General features: G+C 35.7%; 1 protein-coding gene across 18 annotated transcripts in view; it reads left to right on the top strand.

The window, feature by feature from the left end:
- The window catches only part of ERC1 (ELKS/RAB6-interacting/CAST family member 1), a 539,401-nt gene that overhangs the window by 183,772 nt on the left and 332,628 nt on the right, over positions 1-23,001 (top strand). For 10 of the 18 annotated variants that reach the window (XM_049102528.1, XM_049102532.1, XM_049102525.1 and 7 more), the window contains 2 exons: positions 1,322-1,515; positions 15,079-15,090. In XM_049102528.1, coding sequence (XP_048958485.1) covers positions 1,322-1,515; positions 15,079-15,090 — 206 coding nt within the window. The remainder of the gene's footprint in view (positions 1-1,321; positions 1,516-15,078; positions 15,091-23,001) is intronic. The other 8 variants (XM_049102526.1, XM_049102529.1, XM_049102533.1 and 5 more) reach the window with 1 other exon arrangement.

The following is a 23,001-nucleotide window of genomic DNA, read 5'->3' on the forward strand; positions in this document are numbered from 1 at the left end:
GAAATATTTCCTAATAATATATTTTTACTCCTTTAATGTTTTTCAAACCATTTTAAAGAACTAAGTAGTATTATTGCCTGTTAAATAAAGGAAAATAAAACATCTTCACCTCTGCCTTCTCTTTAAATATATTATACATGCATGGTTTTAGAGATTCAGGAGGAAAATTGAAGACTTGATAGTTTTTAATTATTGAAATTGCTTTGCATTCCAGAATACATTGAAGGTATTAGTTACATTTGCAACAGGATTCTTTTTTTTAAAGGTTTATTTGTTTGTTTGTTTGTTTATTTGTTTGTTTATTTATGAGAGAGGCAGAGACACAGGCAGAGGGAGAAGCAGGCTCCCTGCAGGGACTCCGATGTGGGACTTGATCCGGGACCCCGGGATCACAACCTGAGCCAAAGGTAGACGCTCAACCACTGAGCCACCTTGCAACAGGAATCTGAATAAAAATTTTTTCCTGGTTCTAAATGGGATTGTTGATTTCTGACTTTGTATCTTGTAAAATACTGAATCCTTATCTTAGTAAGGTACCTATGTGCGGATAGCCATTTTCTTAGCCCAAATTCTTTTTTTTTTTTTTTTAAGATTTAGTTAGTCATTAGAGAGATTGAGAGAGAGTGGAGGAGTGGCAGAGGGAGAGAATCTTAAGCTGATTCCATGCTGAGTGTGGACCTGGATGTGGGTCTTAATCTCATGACCCTGAGATCACGATCTGAGCTGAAGCCAAGAGTTAGGTGCTTAACTGACGGAGCCACCCAGGTGTCCCATAACGTACCTTCTTTTTTATGGCGTCACATTTGTCATATCTATATGATTGTCTGCTCCAGGCCATGTGATTCATACATGCTTGGTAAAGCAGTATATAAGAAAAGGGAAGGGAAGGATCAAGTGGGAATTGATTTCAGCATTGGCATGGGTTATAGTAACAGGAGCAGGGAATTTCTGGTGATGCCTTTTTTAGAAAGATTGAAGAGATCAATAGTAGATCAATAATAGTCTCATGGCTTGTTTGTATGTCTCAGACTCAGAAAAACATGTCTTGTTATATGATGATTTTTGGCCTGATATTCAGAGTTATACATCTAAACACAAATCCGTTTGAAATCCATGATAACTTTTCTCATTTTATTCTCATTTTATTACTAATGTTTTGTCTATGTAATATTTAAGTAGAGAAAAACTTCATAAATTAAAGACTAGCTAGTACATATTTGATAATGATCTATTTAATTTGAAATACAGATAGTCCTTTGGGACATGATTTGCCCACTGCCAGTATATGTATCTGATAGAATTTGATCACTTTTCTTTGTAGGCACATGAGGCAACATTGGAAGCCAGAGCCAGTCCAGAGATGAGTGACCGAATACAGCAATTGGAGAGAGAGATTTCCAGGTACAAAGATGAATCTAGCAAGGCCCAGGCAGAAGTTGACCGTCTCTTGGAAATCTTGAAGGAGGTGGAAAATGAGAAGAATGACAAAGATAAGAAGATTGCAGAGTTGGAAAGGTAAGGATAGGATAGCTGAATGGTGGACTTACTATGTTAGAAAGGTTAAAGTATGGTTTTAAAACTGTATACTTTTGGGGGCATACTTGTTTAGTGTATCTGCTTCTTGGGATTTAGATTCTAGAATGCTTATGTTATTTTTTTAATAGACTTTTTATTCTAAGTCATTGTAAATGCATTGCTGTAACATTTGAAAGGCAGCATAGAATGGGGATGTATTAGGAAGCTGTGGACATCAACATCATTGATTGGAAAGTGAGAAAGTATTCATCAGTGGAGAAATTAAAGCTTTCTACTAGCTAATCAGGAGGGTACAAATAGCTACTTGCTCTCTAATTACTTATTATCTACAGAGCAAATGAACCTCAACTTCAAGGAGGTAATGTTTTTTCATTGGCTTAGACCTTTTTCATTGAGCCCGATGCTCCTTTTGGCTATGAATTTTTAGACTTCACACAGTTTGTATTGTGGAGAAGCAGGCTGTTACATCAGTGCACAGGTCAAATTTAGAAGAAGGGACATTGTGGGGATAATTTAAGAGACTTGGTTATATATTATGGGTCTCTGACTTTGAATTCTATAAAATGAGCTGTGTTTACAGATGTAGCCAGACGACTCTTTGAATTTTCTGTTTTTGTTTTTTTTTTTTTAATTAGAATGTTTTATACTAAATATTATGTGTCTTTTGACCTCTTCTTTTAGAGCATGTATTTAACATAAATTTACAAGTACATTGAAGTAGTTCTAGTAGAACTTCATCAATCACCTATATTCTTCTAAATAATCAGAGACAACAGTGACAGAATGAAATCATTAGCCTATGTGGTTCCTTGGAGCTGATTCCTAGGAATATTTTATTTTTATGTTCTTGAGGATTAGGAGATATGAGATGACTTTCATAAGTTTATTAAGTTTAAAATTTTGGGGTGACAAGTAGACTTGATACTCCCCTCTGGAATTGATTTTTCTCCTTTTCTGTACCCATAGAATTTTGATTGCAAGAAACTAAAACAAGGAAGTCTAACCCTCACAGGTTTTCTTCACTATAGTGAAAGTGTGAATAATGTAGACTGACCACATACTAGATTGCTCTTACTTTGATATGAACTCGAACAGAGTTCATATGAACAACATTTTCTGGTTCTGGATAAGATGAATGGATAGACTTCTTTAGGTTAGACTTAAGAAACTACCAATCTCAAGATTAGATTATTATATTTTTGTATGCCTTTTCTCATGTTTGTGCTTCAGTTTTCCCTCTAGCACGCACATGCGTGCACGCATGCACACAAACACACTTGCATATTCACATGAACACATGCATTTCTGCATTTGTGTTGGCCTGAAATCAGCGGCAGTGCTGTAGTAGTTTTAAAATGTAATATTTTTGATGAATTAGTGACTTCCTGCCAAATATTTTAATATTTTAGAAGAGAAATTCCTTTTTTTTAAATTTTTTATTTATTTATGATAGTCACAGAGAGAGAGAGAGAGGCAGAGACATAGGCAGAGGGAGAAGCAGGCTCCATGCACCGGGAGCCCTTGGTGGGATTCGATCCCGGGTCTCCAGGATCACGCCCTGGGCCAAAGGCAGGCGCCAAACCGCTGCGCCACCCAGGAATCCTGAAGAGAAATTCCTTGATCAAGTTTCATTTTTTAGTTTGTTTTCTTATATTAGAAGTCTTCATTGAAATTATTGCTTGTCATTCCAGGCAGCTTGTTTGAAAAACTTTTCGATTCATTTTTGGACCTACTACTGATTTTTTGAGTTGGTTGTGACTTAAAAGAGACTAAGAAATGGGATTAAATCTATATATGATACCCAAAGCACAACCAAGTGCTTTTATTAACCACTGTATTTCTCACATTTTTGAAAAAGTTCTAAGGGATCTATTCTTTCCATGGAATGTTAACTGAGAAGGTTGAAAAGCGCTCTACAGTTTTAGCCTCTGGCCAGTAGCATTGTAATTTTGTTTTAGGATTTGGCACAAAGTTTCTTGGCTACCAAAAAGGAGAAAGTTTAAAACTCCATTTTGCTATCTGCTTTGTAATTTGTTGACCAGCTATACTATTTAAGATATGAATAATAGTTAATGACAGTTAAGATTATATTGTGTTCCCATATGTACTACTGAGGTGCATGTGTGTGGCTGCTGTGTTTTTTACTAACCATTTGCTTCTTGTGTTGCCATTCCACTATTTCCTGTGTGTGGGTGTCTGTCTCCCCATAATTTATCATTTGAATTTTGTCACCTTTCTTTTGATTTGTCTTACCATGGTCCTAATCCATTGGGGTTTTGGTCTCTGTGTGTTTCTGTGTGTGTCCCCTCTTGGCCATGCTGTTTCTCAGAAAGCCAGTATCCCGCAGTCTGTACCTTCCACGCCAGGTTTCTGTCCCTGCACCGTCAGGGGGGTTTGTTTGGGACTTCCTGGGAAAGTGAGTGTTATGTAAGGCTACAGTTCTGTACTAGACTGAATTGCTACTGCTGCTCTTGCTACTGCTGAGGCTTGCGGGAATTTTGCTTGATCAGAATTAAAGAACAGCCAGTATGTGTCAAGTTGAAATGCACCTCTTGGGTACCTTATTGTGTGGAAAAAGTGTGTGTTCTCTCTGGTAAGATTCTGATATTGTTGATTATGATTGTCTTCATCTTTGTTTCTAGACCATCTTGTATGTGGCTCTAATGCTGAAATGCCCTTTAGGTAGTAGCCCCTTAACTAGTATGATGGTAGTGCTACCCCATTACTCAGGATACAGAATTCATTTTTAAAGGGTGTTCAGCAACCTTCCAAATGAAAAAAAAAAAAAAAAAAGAGAAAAAAGTGGACTGTTATGATCATTGTACTAGAGAAAATTCATAGTAGTCTTTGTGTGTGTCCTAGTGCTTCTTATATAAGGATCGCCAACGTTAAAAGGTTTAAAGAATTCATAAAGAATTTCCAGACCTATTCTTTGTGATCTAGATACAAATGATTAGTCCTTTGCATTGCTCTTGTAGAACAATAGTAGCTCCTGTTAGATGATTTAGTGTTGTACCATTGTTTATCAGTGACTTATTGCAGATTTTAAAAGGATTATGTAAGCCCATCCATATGTCTGCACATTTAAATTTTTTCCCAATTGAATGTAAGAAATACTACTTCTGAATTCATATTTTATACTGAAGTGTATGTAATTTGGGAGTGCAACCAAAGAGGCAGAGGGAGTAGGAGATATATATATATGTATGTATATATATCTGTATCTCTTCAGAAATTTATTACAAGGAGTTGTTTTGCATGATTGTGGGGGACTGACAAAAGAAGTCTGAAATCAGGATGTCTAGCTGACAGGAAGAGAAGATCACCAGGGTAGAAATTTCATGGGTACAGGCAAAAATTCTGCCAAGTCCACAGGCAGAGTTTTTTTTCCCTCCTGGGGAAACCTCAGCCTGCTTTTAGAGGCGTTCCAGAGGATTCAGTTATGCCCACTCTGATTATCTGGGATAATCTCCTTTACTTAAATGGATTAGAGGATTTAATTATATCTACAAAATACCTTCATAGCAACATCTAAATTAGAGTTTGGTTATGTAACTGAGCACTTTAGCCTAGCCAAGCTGACATTTTAAAAAGTTATTACGTGGTGATTTTTGGAGTCTTCATAGATCAATTTAAGGAAGAACAAAAACAAAAATAAAAAAACCCTAGAGCTTTACCTATCCTATAAGTAGATCAATTTAGATTAGCTCAGAAACATTGTAGTTAAGAGTTTCTCTTCTAAAATGATCATAGTAGAGTTTCTAAGAGGCTTATCTTTGGCATAATGTTTAAAATATTGAGAGAAGAGTAATGTAAGCTGAAAGAATTCTGATTTAATATCTTTTCAGACTTCAACAGTTATGTAAAAATTTTTTTTAATTAAAGAAATTGGGTTTTTTTTGAGATATAATTGGCATATGACATTATATTAATTTCTGTATGCAGCATAATGATTCAGTATTTGTGTAGGTTGCAAAATGATCAACACCATACTGTAGTTAATATCTGTTACCATACGCAGTTACAGAAATATTTTTTCACGTGATAAGAACTTTAAAGATCTATTCTCTTAGTAACTTTCAGATATATCTTACAGTATTGTTAATTATAATCACTATGCTCAGCATTACATCCCAGGAAATGTATACCTTTTGACAGCTTTCACCCATTCCACACCCCCTCAACCCATGCTTCTGGCAACCGCTTGTCTGTTTTCTGTGTCTATGAATTCATTTTGGGTTATTTTGTATATATATTTTAATTGAAGTAGAGTTGACATACAATATTATATTAGTTTCAGGTAGACAACATAATGATTTGACATTTATATACATTATGAAATGCTCACCACAATAAGTGTGGTGACCATCTGTCGTACAAAGTTATTATAACATTGCTGACTGTATTCTCTATACTGTACGTTTCATCCCCGTGACCTAATTCATTTATGCTGGACGTTTGTACCTTTTTCTACCCTTTCACCTATTTCACCTATTCCTCCTTTCCCCTCCTTTCTGACAACCACCAGTTTGTTCTCTGTATTTATGAGTCTATTTCTGTTTTTGTTTGTTTTGTTTTTGGTATTTGTTATGGTTTTTATTCTGGCATTTGTCTTTTTTTGTTTGTTTGACTTAACTCATTTAGCATCTAGGTCCATCCAGTTGTCCCAAATGGCAACAATTTCATTCTTTTTTTTTTTTTTTAACTTTTTATGAATGAGTGATATTCCATTATAAATGTATATACCACATCTTCTTTATCCATCAGTGGGCACTTAGCTAGCTTCCATATCTTGGCTATTATATATAATGCTGCAGTAAACATGGGATGCATATATCTTTCTGAATTTGTGTCTTTGCTTTCTTTGGGTGAACCTTGATTACTGGGTCTTACAGAATTTCTATTTTTAATTTTTTGAGGAACCTCCATACTGTTTTCCTTAGTGGCTGCACCAGTTTACATTCCCACCAGCAGTGCCCCCAGGGTTCTCTTTTCTCCACATCTTTACCAATACTTGTTATTTCTTGCCTTTTTTGATATTGGACATTCTGACTGATGTGAGGTAATATCTCAACTGTGGTTTTGATTTGCTTTTCCTTGATTGTTTTGAGCATCTTTTGTCAATTGGCCATCTTTATGTCTTCTTTGGAAATCTGTTCTATCCTCTGCCCATTTTTTAGTTGTTTGTTGTTCAGTTGTATGAATTCTTTATATGTTTTGGATATTAACCCTTATCAGATATATCTTTTGCATATATCTTCTATTCAGTAAGTTGCCTTTTCATTTTGTTGATGGTTTTCTTTGCTATGTAAAAGCTCTTTGATTTGGTGTAGTCTCAATAGTTTTTTTTCACTTTTGTTAACTTTGAGGAGTCTGAGCCAGAAAATATTGCTAAAACTGATGTCTAAGTATTTATTGCTTATGGTTTCTTCTAGGAGTTTTGTGAGTTTTTAAAAACATACAATGATAGAAAGTAGTCTGGTTTTATTCTTCTGTATGTAGCTGTTTAGTGTTCCCAACACCACTTCCTGAAGAGACTGTCTTTTCCTCATTGTATATTCTTGCGTCCTTTGTTGTAGACTGACTGTGTAAGTGTGCATTTATTTCATGGCTCTTTGTCCTGTTTCATTGATCTCTGTGTCTGTTTTGTTCCAGTTCTGTACTGTTTTCATTACTTTGTAGTATAGTTTAAAATCTGAAATTGTGATACTTCCAGCTTTCTTCTTCTCTCTTGATTACTTTTGCTGTTGAGGGTCTTTTGTGTGTTTTTTTTTTTTTTTTAAAGATTTTATTTATTTATTCATGATAGACACAGAGAGAGAGAGGCAGAGACACAGGCAGAGGGAGAAGCAGGCTCCATGCACCGGGAGCCCGACGTGGGACTCGATCCTGGGTCTCCAGGATCGTGCCCTGGGCCAAAGGCAGGCGCCAAACCGCTGCGCCACCCAGGGATCCCTCTTTTGTGTTTTAATACAAATTTTAGGATTGTTCTAGTACTGTGCAAAACATATTGGTATTTTGATAAAAATTGCGTTGAATGTAGATTGCTTTGGATAGCATGGACATTTTAACAATATTCTTCCAGCCCATGAGCATAATACGTGCTTTCATTTGTTTGTGTCATCTTCAATTTGGTAGTATTCTTTTCTTTTTTTTAAAAAAGATTTTATTTATTTATTCATGAAAGACACAGAGAGACAGAGGCAGAGACACAGGCAGGGGGAGAAGCAGGCTCCATGCAGGAAGCCTGACATGGGACTCGATCCTGGGTCTTTGGGATACTGCCCTGGGCTGAAGGCAGCGCTAAACTGCTGAGCCACCGGGGCTGCCAATTTGGGAGTATTCTTGAACTCATTTTGGAAGTATTCCTGAAACTAGACTTCCTGTTACGTTATATAGTACATTTTCTTACAGTTTAAGCTATTTTGAAACAAGATTTTTTTTTTTTTTGAAACAAGATTTTTTATAATTTGCCACCCAAAGCATTCAAACCATTATAGTAATTACAAACTTATTTCTCTCTTTTTTGTTTTCTTTTATAAGTGTTTCTATAGTAGAAGCAACCATTTTGAAAAGATTTAAAGTTTTGGGAAGTTAAACAAGGTTTGAAGGTGCTAGAACAGAAGTAGCTTAGAGGCCTTGACCAAGGTTGGGCTATCTTTGTCTACCTAATACTTTATGAATAAAACAGTTAACTTCCTTTTAATTATTGCCTGAAATCATGAGTGATTCCCTTGTTATGCCAATTTTGATTCTTTTAAATAAGTCAGTAATTTGAGGATACTCGTCAAAGCGGTTGCAAATGATTCTACTATGCTGATGTTCAGACATCCACACAGAGGCCAGTGCTCCTTTACCTTTGTTTTAGTCCTCTCTCTGTCTCTTCTCACTTTATCTCCACCCAAATGCCTGGAACAGATCTCATCCCTTTTCTTTTCTTTTCTTTTCTTTTCTTTTCTTTTCTTTTCTTTTCTTTTCTTTTTCTTTTTCTTTTTCTTTTTCTTTTCTTCTTCTTTCTTTCTTTTTTCTTTTCTTTTCTTTTCTTTCTTTTCTTTTCTTTTCTTTTCTTTCCTCCTCTTCTCCTCCCTCCCCTCCCCTCCCCTCCCCTCCCCTCCCCTCCCCTCCCCTTCCCCCCCCCTCCCCTCTTTATTCATGAGAGACAGAGAGAGAAAGGCAGCAACATAGGCAGAGGGAGAAGTAGGCTCTATACAGGAAGCCTGATGCAGGACTGGATCCTGGGACTCCGGGATTATGCTCTGAGCCAAAGGCGGAAGCTCAACCACTGAGCCACTGAGGTGTCCCATCCCTTCACTTTTTGAAAGTGTATTTATTCCTTATACAGGAGATTTTTGCTCTCAGGCAACTATTTTAAAGAAGCATATATTTTGACATTTTAAAAACAAAGTTTCAGTGTGACAGATGTGGGCATTACTCTTACCTCATTTGTATTTTTTTTTTAAGATTTTATTTATGTATTTGAGAGAGAAAGTGCAGAGAGAGAGCATGGTGGGGGGGAGTGGAGGGTTGGGAAGTTGGTGGGAGGGGCAGAGAAAGAGGGTGAAGCAGGCTCCCTGTTGAGCAGGAAGCCTAATCCCAGGGCATGGCTGGATCCCAGGACCTGGGATCTTAACCTGAGCTGAAGGCAGACTCTTAACTGCTTAACTGACTGAGCCACGCAGGCACCCCCCTCATTTATATTCGACTATCAATTCTTTTTCTGTCCTTTAGTGGAAACATTAAAAAGCAAAATGGCACATATTTTGGGTGAAGATTTCCTGTAGGAACTCTGCAAACCTTACATGTCTTCCTTTTGATATTTATCAGGTACATCTTATTTTTCTAAGAAAGATGCCCCAGATTTTTAATATAATTTGTTTAGTAGTTGTATTTGTTGATTTTAGTTGCCCCTTCTTGCATAGTGACCTTTTTGTTTGTTTTTGAAAAGGGTTCTTATATAGATTTTTAAAATACAGATAAGGAGGCTGAGGCACAGAGATTAGATGGCTGGTCCTGTATCACATAAGTAGGTGGGTGGTAATAAAGTTATGCCTAAGAATTCTAAAATTCCAGAGTCTTTCCCTTCCTCCCCCCTCCAATCCTATGTTCTAGATTTTATTAATGAGCTTATCTTCTAGAAGAGGAAGATGAAGACAATTGGATGATTCAGAGGCTGTTCACTTGAAGATCTTGCTGAGGCCAAAGGTTTTTCCCACATTCTAGAATGCTATCTTAGAGGACAGGTACTTTGGAATTGAAATGTGGGTCGCTTTGTTGCCTGGTGCCAGTTTCTCCATGTCTGACTCAGCCTTCCTGTCAGTCTAGACTCAATAAAGAGATATTTCTGGCCCCAGAAGACTAAGACTTCAACAGAAAGCAGCTGTTGTCTTTTCCTTTGTGATGGTGCTAGCAGAGCCTCTTTCCATGGCTTGTGTAATGGATGGAAATTTCAGTGATAAGGTTTCAATTAAGGTTTGGTTGAGCTCTCCTGAGAAGTACTACTCAAGGTACCCAGTTAATATGTGCCCCTGAATATGAGACTTTTTGAACTTTGTACTCTTCAGTATGGTCTTTTAATTTCTAAGACCAATATTCAGTCATGATGTCTTGCGAGGTTGTTAGTTGGAGCGTTAGTAGGTAGTTCTGGACTGTAGACTTTTAATTTCAGGTCTGTGAACTCAGATGTACATAGAGACAAGGGGAAGCCAGGATGCTGCTGCTACTATGGTAAGGAAGCAAGAGAAGCCAAGACACGCTTTATTTATTCATTCACACTCACGTATATTACTAGGCCAGTCCTGTAAGTACTTCTAATAGAGGACACTTAGTTTTTCCACTTTTTGATGGTTAATTTTATTTTCCCTGCTAACCATCTTTTTTAGACTTCATCTTGAACTGTGAGTTCTAGGCATTTGCATCATGCCTAAACTTAAATTTTGTGGGCCAGCAAAAATACCTAAACTGCATCTATAATATTATTTCCAAGGGAATTACATTCCTTTTTTTTTTTTTTTTTTAAGATTTTATTTATTTATTCATGATAGACACAGAGAGACAGAGACTCAGGCAGAGGGAGAAGCAGGCTCCATGCAGGGAGCCCGATGTGGGACTTGATCCCGGGTCTCCAGGATCACGCGCTGGGCGGAAGACAGGCGCTTAAACCCCTGAGCCACCCAGGCTGCCCAGGAATTACATTCTGATTTATAAACAACTGGCTTTATTTAAAGTGGACTGTATCTAGTAAGATTTGGAGCCACTTTCGTTGATTTTGCCACCTCCCCCCACCCTGATTTTTTTTTTTTTTTTTTTAAAGCAGGAGTGTTCTCACTTTGCTCAGAATTTAGGCTCAAGGTAATTAACCCCTGAATTAGCTGTCTGAGCCGCTAAAGTAGTAACTTAATCTCATTTGGTAAGTGAGATAAGTCTGTACTTCTATAGATCAAAATCAATGTACTGAACTGAGCTTGAACACAAAGATTGGGGTCATTTTCCTATCCTGCCAGGAGTGAGATATAATCTAGGTGTTATTTGCATGTGTGTCTGTATAAGAGAAAGCACTTTTCTGGTGGTACTTGGAGAAATTAGGGAAGATAGTTGGTAGGCTTAAATCCCATGGCTCAAGGATTTGGCCTTTTGAATTTTTGATTTGCTTTTAAAGATTACTAGTGTCTGAAATTTTATGTAATGAAAATGGAGTTGTCTTTATTTTTCATAAATCCTCTAAAATGTGTTGGGAAATGTGAACTAGTTTACAGGATGATATTTTCAGTTTTTGGTTTGGTAGTCTTTGTAGAATTACATCTTTTTGTAAAAAAAAAAAAATGGACCTCAAAATTAGAAGATGAGTCCTTTTTTATCTGCTTTTTCTTATTTTTTTCTCTTTTATTAAAATTTTGTTTTTCTACTTTCATTTGTGGGAATTTGACTCTGTTTAACTGTTATCTTTTTGGAAAAGAAAGCCAGCTTTCCTGACCTCCCTGAAGTAGTAATTTCTGTTTCCTTTATATGTGCTATTTTTTTATGGTGTTTACCATGTTCTGTCCTATGACTCTACATTATTGAGGGCCTAATAACTACATAATATGTTAATACAAGGAGAATGCCTTTCTTGTTTCACTATCTAATCATCCCATATTTCTTCCTTTTTATCTTTCCATCACCTATGAATTCAGACCTTTCATCAATCAAACATATGGAGATTTTAGTTCCTTATACACTTGTTATATATATTTTTTAGATATTATTATTTTTTAGATATTTTTATATTCATTTCTTCTATATGTTTGTAATGTGTTTATACATGCACCTATCCTTTTCCCTCTGTAACAAAGTGTAAGTAAATTCATATCTATAAAATATTTTTATATAATTTAATATGATCCTGTGGGATTATTTTTGATCTGTAGATTAGATAGAAATATAGATAACCTCCTCCCTCTTTTATCACAATGAAATACCAATTATAACTTTTATTTTTACGTTTTAACATCTCTAAATCTGGGATACATGTATAAATAATGGCATAACATAATTTAATTAGTATATATACTTTTTTCTTTCTTAGTGATACATAAAGTAATGGTAATATTCTGTCCTTGGAGAATTGATATTGAAGATGCACGTAAAGAGAGTAGATAAAACTGTTTCAGAGAATGTGGGAGGAGAAGAAATATTTCCAAATTAACTTTATTTTCTAATGTATCCTATTTTAAATGTGTGTATAACCAAATGAATAAATATACTATTATAATAAGATATTTGACTGTTTTACCTACCTCCTTGTTTATTTATGTAAGTTGACCTAAAAATTATTTTTGAACCCCTTCATTGTGAACATGGGCTTTATGTTTGTGATTGCTTCATATTGGTATCACTGTATATTTAGACATCTATACAGTATAACCTAAAAATGCAAACCTACATACTTAGTCTTCATATTTATAATTTTTTTTTGTAAAGAAATGCCAAAATGATACTCAGTTTAAGATCTGCAGAGATCTTCTGTCTAAAAATTAATGTTAAGCTGTATATAGCTGTGGTATAAACTAGTAAACAATTCATAAGGAAAATGGTTCCTTAGAGAAGAATTTCCTTACTTTTAGATTTGTGGTTATGTATTTTTGACTCATGAAGTTCAGTGTCAGAGATTGTGGTCTTCCTATAGTTTGAGGAGAAGAGAAGTGACCACTGCTGTGGAAGTTGTGTGTTCTTGATTGAGGGAGAATGATAGTGTTTAAAAAAAAAAAAAAAGAGAAAAGATACTAAGACTATGAATAACTGAAGATGACTGGTTCTTTATCTGATCCTGCTTGCTTCAGCTTGCTTTCTCAGGAAGCTGCTTGTTTCTTTCTTTTCCTCCTTGATGAATTTCACTGATTTCATGTAAAAGAAGAATAAATTACACAGCTTTGCATAGTCAATTATATTAGGTCATCTTGCCAAAATTTCTTGTGGCACAGCACCTTGTAATTTGTTAGTACAGTCTTTATAGGAATTTTTGTTTAGTGATCACCTTAAATTTTTACTTGAAAGTGCAAACATTAGAATTTTATAGGATTATTCTATATGTAGATTTTTTCTTCCACATTAATTTCCCAAGAGCTATAGTTTGATGCCAAAGTGAAATATGACCCAGAACAATAAAGTAGATAAAAAGTTGCTCACTGTTGATAGCAGTAAGCTTAATTTTTTTCCCTACAGATTTACCCAAGTCTTAATTATTTTATTTTAAAAATATTTTATTTATTCATTCATGAGAGACACAGAGAGATAGCGGCAGAGACACAGGCAGAGGGAAAAGCAGGCTCCCTGTGGGGAGCCTGATGTGGGACTTGATCTCAGAATCCCAGAATCATGACCTGAGCCAAAGGCAGATGCTCAACCCTTGAGCCACCCAGGTGCCCCATCCAAGTCTTATTTAAAGCCTTGCAACTATCGGAAATTTCAGTTAGTGTCATTGTTGATCTAAAATTATTCTAATTTATTGTGTCATAACTAACAAAGATAGAAAAGATAATTGGGAACAGTCATTTAGAGATTGGCCTGTGTTTGCCTTTGATTGTTATCTGCATTCTCTACTGTTTTATATATGCCAAAGATGCATGGATTTATTTTATACATTCCCCCTTAAGAATCTGTAAGCATGGGATCCCTGGGTGGCTCAGTGGTTTAGTGCCTGCCTTTGACCCAGGGTGTGATCCTGGAGTCCTGGGATCGAGTCCCACATCAGGCTCCCTGTATGGAGCCTGCTTCTCCTCTGCCTGTGTCTCTGCCTCTCTCTCTCTCTCTGTCATGAATGAATAAATACAATATTAAAAAAAAAAAGAACTATTTAAAAAAAAGAATTTGTAAGCATCGTAGAACATGTAAAATATGCCCAGGGAGATGTCAAAGACCCCCATTTTTATCCTGGATCTGCCACTTACTCAGTGTGTGATTGAGGGGAGTCATTTTTAATCTGTTTTTCATTTCTCTTTATCTTATATAATGGAAGTAATAAATCTTGTCATCCTTATCTTTTGTTATTTTCACAATGACTTAAAAATCCTGGTTTTAAATACTGAAACATAAGAAAATATTAAAGTACAAATTGAAATGGTGCTTGCATTCAAGAAATAAACCGTTTGTTTTAGATTCTTAAAGTAAAATTTAGATCCTGAACACAATCTGGATGGCACTGGCCATAAGAAGTCTTAAGTATTTGGAGGATAATACTAACTTCAGTGAAATTGATTAATGTTTTAAAAGGGAAAACTGCTTGTTACTATAAAAAGCAATAATGAACCACTGGGGCTTCATGCAATGTAGGAATATTGAGCATGGCAACTTTGCATCTCTAACTGCTGAGCAGTATTGGAAATGGAGTGATATTTATAGAGCTATATGTTCTTGTTCATTATTGCTTTTAGATTGCACCATTTGAGAGAGTTTGGTAGATTTGGAGTGAGAAAAAAATTAGGTCTAATTAGGAAAAAATTATTATTGTTTTCACATTTGGGACCATTATTTCAAGTTCTTCCTCATCAATTAGAATTCTGTCTGTATTCTACAGAATGATTAAAGCTCTAAATGTTTTTCTGCTTTTGTTATGGATAACTTGGATTCAAGAAATGGAGTGGGGTGGGTTAAAGGAATAGTTATAAGGTGGATATGTATAAAATTAAGATGATTTAAATTGTGAAATCACAGTTAGCTACTTAAATGAAAAAGGGGAAGTGCTGACCTTCTCTTCCTTTGTGTTTAATAAATTGTCTTTTTTCCCCTCCTTTAAGAAATGGTGAATTCTAGACAAAAAATTTTCTTTCAAACTTACGTTAAGGTATGATGGTGTAATCTAATGTGAAAATACACTTTTTGAGAGTTGAAAATCTGAAATTACTAATTTTTAGTGCCTGTGCAGAATCTGTTACACCTTTCCCTTCTCTAATCCTGTGCTTTTATGTTTTGTTTGTGTCTATAAATAACATTATTTCCTGAATATTGTCCTTATTAATTCTTTCTAACTTTCTCTTTCACATTTTCTCCCTGGATTTGCTGTTTCTTCAGTCTCACCTCAAGGTCAGTATGCTTGTACTTTAACAAAGATAAGAGCATGGTATACTAACATTATCTTGAACTCTAATGAGGAACTGAAATGATAGCACTTACTCCAGGAAAGATATGTCTAGAAATCTAGTTATGACTGCATAAAATGTCAGAAGTTTTAGGTTTACCGAAGAGTGGATTCAAAGTTCTGTGCTTCAAAAGATAAAGTAGTCAGAAAGCAAGAATCAGACTGAGCAGGTTTTGACTCAGAGCGAAACGAAGATGAAAGGAGGAGTCACCAGGGGAATGAGAAGAAAAATTGCTTTAATTTAATTAAAATTTCATCAGAGACAGAAAATGCAGAGTGAATGTTGGAGGGAAAGTTGCCATAGTCTGTGGATTTTTAGAAGAATCTTGAAATTATTTTACTATACATAAACCAATGCACCCTTGAAATTTTGGTTTTGTTTTGTGATTCTGCTGAATGGTAGAACAAATGATAATGAAGCAGCCAGTGCTACTTTGATTTATAAGTGCCAGAGGCACTATAATAGATCCTTTACATATTTTATTTCAAATGATCTTCCCAGCAAATATGTAGAGATTTATTATTTCCACTCTTGAGGTCAATACCACAGTTTCCAAGCCCATTAAGTTATTTGTCCATCTTTATTAGGAAGAAAAGCTAACAGCACAATTGAAAACATGAATTTTTTTTTGAGGTGGGTGCAGAGGGAGAGAGTGAGAATCCCAGGCAGGTTCCATGCCCAGTGTGGAGCCCGATGTGGTTCTTGATCTCATAACTGTGAGATCATGACAAGCTGAAAAAATAAGATACACTTAACTGAGCTACCCAAGCACCCCTGAAACATGAATTTTAGAAGTTATTTCTTTTGCATGTGAGCATGGAAATGTAAATGAAGGCATGAGAATTTCTGATATGGTTCCAAAAATGATATGACTGTATGTGCTTAACCTAGCAGCTGTTTTCTAATAGTAATGGTATCATATATATTACTGTTTATAAAAGCCTCCTTCCTATCTTGGAGTCTCACAGATAGCATATGGGTTACACAGGACAGATTATCATTCTGATGAGGAACTAAGAGTAGGGAACATGATTTCCCTAGGGTCAACCGACTAGTAAGTGGTGGAACTTAGATCTGAAGCCAGATCTTCTCATTTCAACCTCAGGACTTTATGTATTTTATGTACTCTACTGTCAGAATTAGAGTATGAGCCATAGAGCTCCAGATGGCTTAAATTTTCTTAGGTAGATTTTTCATCTGTAGAATTGGGATAATTACCTAATCTAAAGGGTTGATGTAAACATTGAATGAGTTCATATAAATAGCACTTAGAACAGTATCTGATACAGGGTAAACAGTCGATATATAGAGCTCCTCTGCATTTTTCATCGAGTCCTATTTGATCCGGCATATGATAGCATAAGGTGATATATTTCAGATTCTTTAAAACACTATACTGTTCTTATTGGTTTTTACCACTATTAATAGAAAATGCAAAGTAGAATCCTAGTGCAAAGTACAATCCCAGTGCAAAGTTGTGTATGTGTAGAAAATGAGAAAAGGAAACATATTTCTTCTGTAATGGTATTTTAAGACTTGACTTACCTTTTCAGTTGCTATATTTCTATATAGGTAGAAAGATAAGATGTTGAAGCATTTTAGGAAAAAAGATTCCCTTTCCCATTTCTACTCCCTGGTATTTCTTCTCAGTGTTTAAATTGATAACCTAAATGATATTTTTGAAAAAGTCCCCTTACTTTTGATTCATTTAAGAGAAAATCAATTTGTGTGAGTTGTAAATACAGTAAGAAACACAGTAAGCTCTTCTTTCATATTACTTATACTAATCTAGTTTATAAAGAGGCTTCTCCAGTCAGATTTACACTGTCCTCCTCCTCCTCTCTTAGCAGATGACCTCCCCCATCTTCCCTTCCTTTACCTGGTAAATAGAGTTTTAGGGTATCCACAGTCCTGGGTTTTGATTTCACTCATGTTAATCTTCCTTTTATTTCAGTGCATCTCATGCCCCAGCTCTTTTCCAAGGCTAAATTTTCCTATTCTTTTTTATTCTTACCCTATTCTCAGTTTTTAGACCCTTGCTCTATAAATGAACTTCTCCTTACTTATATTCTCTTCCTTTCCACAGATTCTTCCAAATATAAAACATATTCCCATCCTTAAAAAGAAATGGAAATAATCTAAGTATCTTTTCCTTGGCCTCAATTCAGTACAGTACCTTACTTTTATCTTTCTTTTTCTGCAGGCTTGCACAGTTTTTGAAATAATCATTTATGCTCCCTGCCACCACTTCCACATTTATCTTTGTTTTCCTTTTTTTATTTTATTTTTTAAGATTTTATTTATTTACTTGAGAGAGAGAGAGAGAGAGAGAGGCAGAGACACAGGCAGTGGGAGAAGCAGGCTCCATGCAGGGAGCCCGATGTGGGACTCGATTCCGGATCTCCAGGATCACGCCCTGGGCTGAAGGCAGGCGTAAACCGCTGAGCCACCCGGGCTGCCCTATCTTTGTTTTCCAAATGTAATCTGGATTCTTCTCTCACTGCTGTGCTAAAATGGCTTCAGTGATATACTGGTTGCCAAACTGAGTGACTTTGTCTTGGGCCTACTGACCTTTTTGGGGTTTTAAATATTATAATCTCTTTTCCTTTAGAAACTCTTCTTTGTAGTTTATGTGACATTGTTTTCTGCTAGCTCTCTTAACACCTCATTGACATTTTCCAGTCTGTTTTGCTTTTCTTCTTCTTTTTTTAAAGATTTTACCTATTCATTAGAGAGAGTGTGTGTGTGCATAAGCAGAGGGAGGGGTAGAGGGAGAAAGACAAGTAGATGCCCCATTGAGCACAGAGCCTGATGCAGGGCTCAATCTCAGGACCCCAAGATCATGACCAAACTGAAGTCAGACACTTAAACAACTGAGCCACCCAGGCACTGCTCCTTTTCTTCTTTATACATGTTCCTTAACTTTTGGGCTTTCTCATGTTCTTGTAAGAAATTTCATTTTCACTTACATTATTGGTTAACCTGCCTTACTACTCCCAGTTTTATTTATTTTGTTTAAGTTTTTATGGAACTTCTATTTCAAACCATATTTATTACAGAACAAATCTTACATTGTTTGCAATAAAAATAGCAAGCCCAAATACTGTATTTAAAAAGTGATTTTTCCCATTTTCTACTGTAAATGTTTTTCTCCTTATGTAATTCCAAGTATGGCATAGTCTGAACACAGTTCAGCTTTAGTAACAAAATACCATTGAAGCCTTGTCTTTGGAGAACTTTCATCTCTGACTTAAGCATCAAGTGGACATATTTTTACAGGGAGGTCTTATCACTGTGTCTTTTGTATGACAGGTTTTGATCTAAATATCTCTAAACAAAACTCTGCCCTGGAATAATTTGTCTGTGGAAGCCATTACTGTATACATAATTCTCTGAGTTATAAGTTATGTTAATTATAATATTGTTAGCTGGTTCATTTTAGTAGTTTTTACTCTAGCAATAAATGCCATTGAAGTATACTTATTTCTAAATAAGTTTATTTTCCAAGGAATACAAAATAAAACAGTGGCAATGATTTTTTTAAGATGTTATTTATTTACTTGAGAGAGAAAAAAGGCATAAGCAGGGGGAGGGGCAGAAGCAGGCTCCCCACTGACCAGGGAGCCCCATGAGGGACTCGATCCCAGGACTCAGGGATCAGTCACAACCTGAACCAAAGGCAGAGGCTTAACCCACCGAGCCACCCAGGTGCCCCAGGGGCAATGATCTTTATTTATTTTTCTAGTAGCAAAGATAATTTTGGTTGTAGTGTGTAATAAAGCCTTTTTTGTTCCAGTTTGAAATTATTTTTTGCAGTATTTTTCTATACAGAAGCATTTCACCATTTTAGTTATTGTTTTGTCAAGTCCAATTGAGCAGATCATCAAGAGAGTATTGATAGTTTAAGATTAGATTAGATATTTGGATAACTTCATTATGGGACCTTGGGCAAGATACTTAACTCTTAAATGTATGTTTTAACCACCTGTTTTGAGTTAGTAGTGACACTTAACCTTAACCGTAGTATTTGTTTTTTAGTGTCCTCCACTAAGCATTTCTGATTTGAATAGATTTATTTGCTTTCTCTCTTCCTCTCTTGTTCTCTCCTGTTTTCCTCTGTCCCTGTTTCCATTTAATACAGAGCAGAGAGATTTTTAGAGTGATGACTGAAGATTCACGATCTCTATCCTTAAACATATATACATGTCTTTCGTTACTATTCAATGACATTATCTCCAGAGAAGGAATGCAAAGAAATGATTCCATGAATAGATGAAAATATATGATTTGATTCAGAATCATTGTTACTTTTTATTTAGCAGCAACTTTGGCTAAAGGCAAGACATTCAATAAGTTAAGCCTATAAATATCTCTTTTACACACTTTCAGGTATACACAAATTGGGCTCAATATTATTATTACCCCATTTTATTTAGCAGTGCCTATTGCAGGCTGGTCTTCAAATGTTTGAAGTCTGTGGGATACTTTCTATCAACTGCATTTAGACCAGAGTGCCTATATTATTACATAATAAAAGCTAAATACTTGATGTGTTGCTCAGATGTATTCCTGTTGTTATAGTTACTTGTTACTTTCATCTAATTTGATAAAAGAGTTCTACATTAATTTCTAAAATCTGACTTTGTCAACCTGCCATTTCTCTGATTGCACATCTTAGAGGTTTTTTCCATTATTGTCTGACTAGGCACTAAAATCTCATAAGGTATCATTTACAAAGAAGAGATATGTCTGTATTTTGAAGGCTTCATTCTTTTCCTTTTTGTTTTCTAGCTGTAGTGTTCAGGATTTTATAGGCCCAAGAGTATTTCTGACTTTGTTCTGTTTCAGAGAGTTTGATTTGTAGACAAGAGTTTATAATCTAGGAGAATGATCTGTTGTTAATTGCATTTTTTGCACCTATTTGCCATTCTTTTGACTTTTTAAAACATCCTTATTGTTCAAGAGAGTTTTCCTCATTTTCTTTCCTTTCAAGCAAGAATATTGCCTAGTGTTTTTGGATTGGGTCACACAAGGGTGGTGGGTTGCCACACCCTCCCATTAACTACTCCTGAAATATAGTGTTACTATATATATATGTGAGCACATACTTGTACTGATCTACCTAACTGTTCTATTGAGAAGTATTGAGTTTTGTGCTATCATGCATCGAGAAGTGGCAAAGGTATTTTTTCTTGGTAGCAGCTGTAGACAGTTACCTGGCATTCTGTACATGAGCTAAAGATGGTAAATTCAATAGAGAAGGGAGGAAGGCTAAATTTACAGTTAGTTAAAATTTGAATTTTATGTGGTTGCCAGATTTAGCAAATTCACATTTGCGATATCAGTTAAATTTGTATTTCACATAAACAATGACTATTTTTTTTTTAGTATTTGATGTCTTGTAAGTACCAGGACATACTTATACTAAAACATTGTCACATATCTGAAATATAAATTTGAGTGGAGTTTAGTATTTTATCTGAAAAACCTTGTACCTCCCAATCTCATTCTTTATCTCACTTCAGATCATAACAACTGTAAGAAATGGATGATATTTTCCTGTTTTACAAATGAGAAAATTGAGGTTCAGCATTAGTGGACTTGCTCATCAGGGTCATTGCCACTTTATGGCACAGTCTTCAGTACAAATTCAGTTTCTCAGATTTCATGTTTACCATATACCTTAACTTTCCTCTATTTCTTGTTTTGTATGTCCTTGTGAGGTCTAGATGCAATATGTAGATTGATAGATTTTTTAGTTTATGTTTTTTAGCTCCTCTGAGTGTGAAGGTCAGAAGTTGGATTGAATGTGTTATACTTTGGTGAGAATTGCCACTCTTTTGCCAGTTGTAGCCTGCTTGTATCCACCCTAGTAGTGACAAGATTATTTCTGGGTGTTGCCCTGATGATTCACACAATACTTTAAGCCTTGCTGCGGGGGTGGGGGGGGTGGGGGGGGGGGTGGGGGGGTGGGGGGGGGGCCACAACAGCTTAACGTTTTAGATAATATGATTTTATTTGGTAAGGTAATTTAGAACTGTGCTTCTCAAATTTTAATGTACAAATTGTATTGGAGTTTGTTAAAATGTAGTTCTGATGTGGGTTTGGATAAGGCCTGGGCTTTTTACATTTCTAACAGCCCTAACAGTCAAAGCAGCTAAGGAGAATGCTTTGACTGGCAAGGCTTTAGAACAGTGGTTATCTATGAAAGAATATTTTTGGAATTGATCTTTATCCTTTTTAAAACATTTTCACCAACGTTTAACATTATCCCTGTTGATTTCTCTATATCAGCTCATATTTTGAACTTATAAAAAATCCATTTTCCATTGATTTCAGGATGGCAGTATCACCCCACCCATTGCCTCTGTTAAAGACCATCTGAAGCGTCATATTGGCATGGGTACAGAGGCAAGTTAAACTTTTTAGGATACTAAAAAGCATTGTTTTCATTGGCCCCTGTTACCTTGTCATTTTATGTACAAAAACATGTTGAGCAGTATAACAGAGTAACAGGGAATTGAGAGTGTAGCAAGGGGAAGGGAGTGAATCACAAAACTTCAGGACAGTTAGCTGCTTGGGTACAGATTACACTTTTGCAGAAACTTTCTTTCCAACCTCCAGTTTCTATAACCTATATGACTTCGAGATCTCAGAATTTGAGATTGTAGACTGGGAGATGAAGATGAGGAAATTAGTAATCTTAATGGTCAGTTTTAAGGTGATTTGGTTTATTTGCATACACATTGATACTACGCTCTCTTTAAAAAAAAATTAAGCTGCAGTGTTTATCCATTGTTGATGTTTGGTGATTTGTGTTGGTCTTTGTCAGTGAAGACAATACAAGTCTAGTGGAATGGAAGAACTTGACCTTTGTCATAGGCAGGAAGAAATGTATCTGCTTTAATTTTCTTTACTTTGTTTTTCTTAAGGTGCGATTATTTTGTTTCTGTTGTGTTTGGGATGCCCCCACTGGCCACAAAAGACATTAAGATGCTGTAGCTAGCTATTTGGTCTCTGTATTAAGCATTTCAATGTTAGTTATGAGTTTCTAAATTCAAAAATCACTTAAGCTTGTAAAACTTAACTATTTTCAAAGTGGTAGCAAAAATTGATTCCCTTCATATCTTATTATTTTATTTTTAAAGATTTTGTTTCTTTATTTGACAGAGAGAGAGAGAGAGCAGGTGAGCACAGACAGAGAGGGAGTGGCTGAGGCAGAGGGAGGAGGAGAAGCAGACTCCCCACTGAGTGAGGAGCCCTACGTGGGGCTCGATCCCAGGCCCCTGGGATCATGACCTGAGCTGAAGGCAGACATTTAACCAGCTGAGCCACCCAGGTGCCCCTCATATGTGATCTTTGAATTGAGATGTAGAAAGGAGAGTTCTTTGCAGATAATTTTCTAAGAGAACTAGAAGCAAGGAATAATGGGTTTGGAGAAGTGATCATGATAATTTAGTTTGGAAATAATCAGAAAACTTTTATAGAATGTATTGTAAGAGGAAAAGTCTATCAGCTCAGTCTATCATTACCTGATTTAAAAGAGGTTAGTAAAAAAAAATAAAAAAATAAAAAAATAAAAGAGGTTAGTATAAAGCATAGTAGCTTATCTGTTATCATTACTAGTTCAGTTTATCAATGTAACTTCAGGGCAAAGTCAAATTGATTTTTTTTTTTTTTGCATTGCTATAAAAGCTATTTAATTGTCCCTTTGTCCCCCAAATTATGATTCCCCTTCAGTGTGTTTTCTAAATTTTGGAAATCTGATTATATCATTTCTCTACATAAAGTCTTACGCATTTGGGATAAATACCAGTTCCTTGCTTAGCATAAAATAGTTATTTGTTTTTTGTTA

This window comes from Canis lupus, chromosome 27 (genome assembly GCF_003254725.2).
Source record: "Canis lupus dingo isolate Sandy chromosome 27, ASM325472v2, whole genome shotgun sequence".
In the NCBI taxonomy this organism is placed as follows: domain Eukaryota; kingdom Metazoa; phylum Chordata; class Mammalia; order Carnivora; family Canidae; genus Canis; species Canis lupus.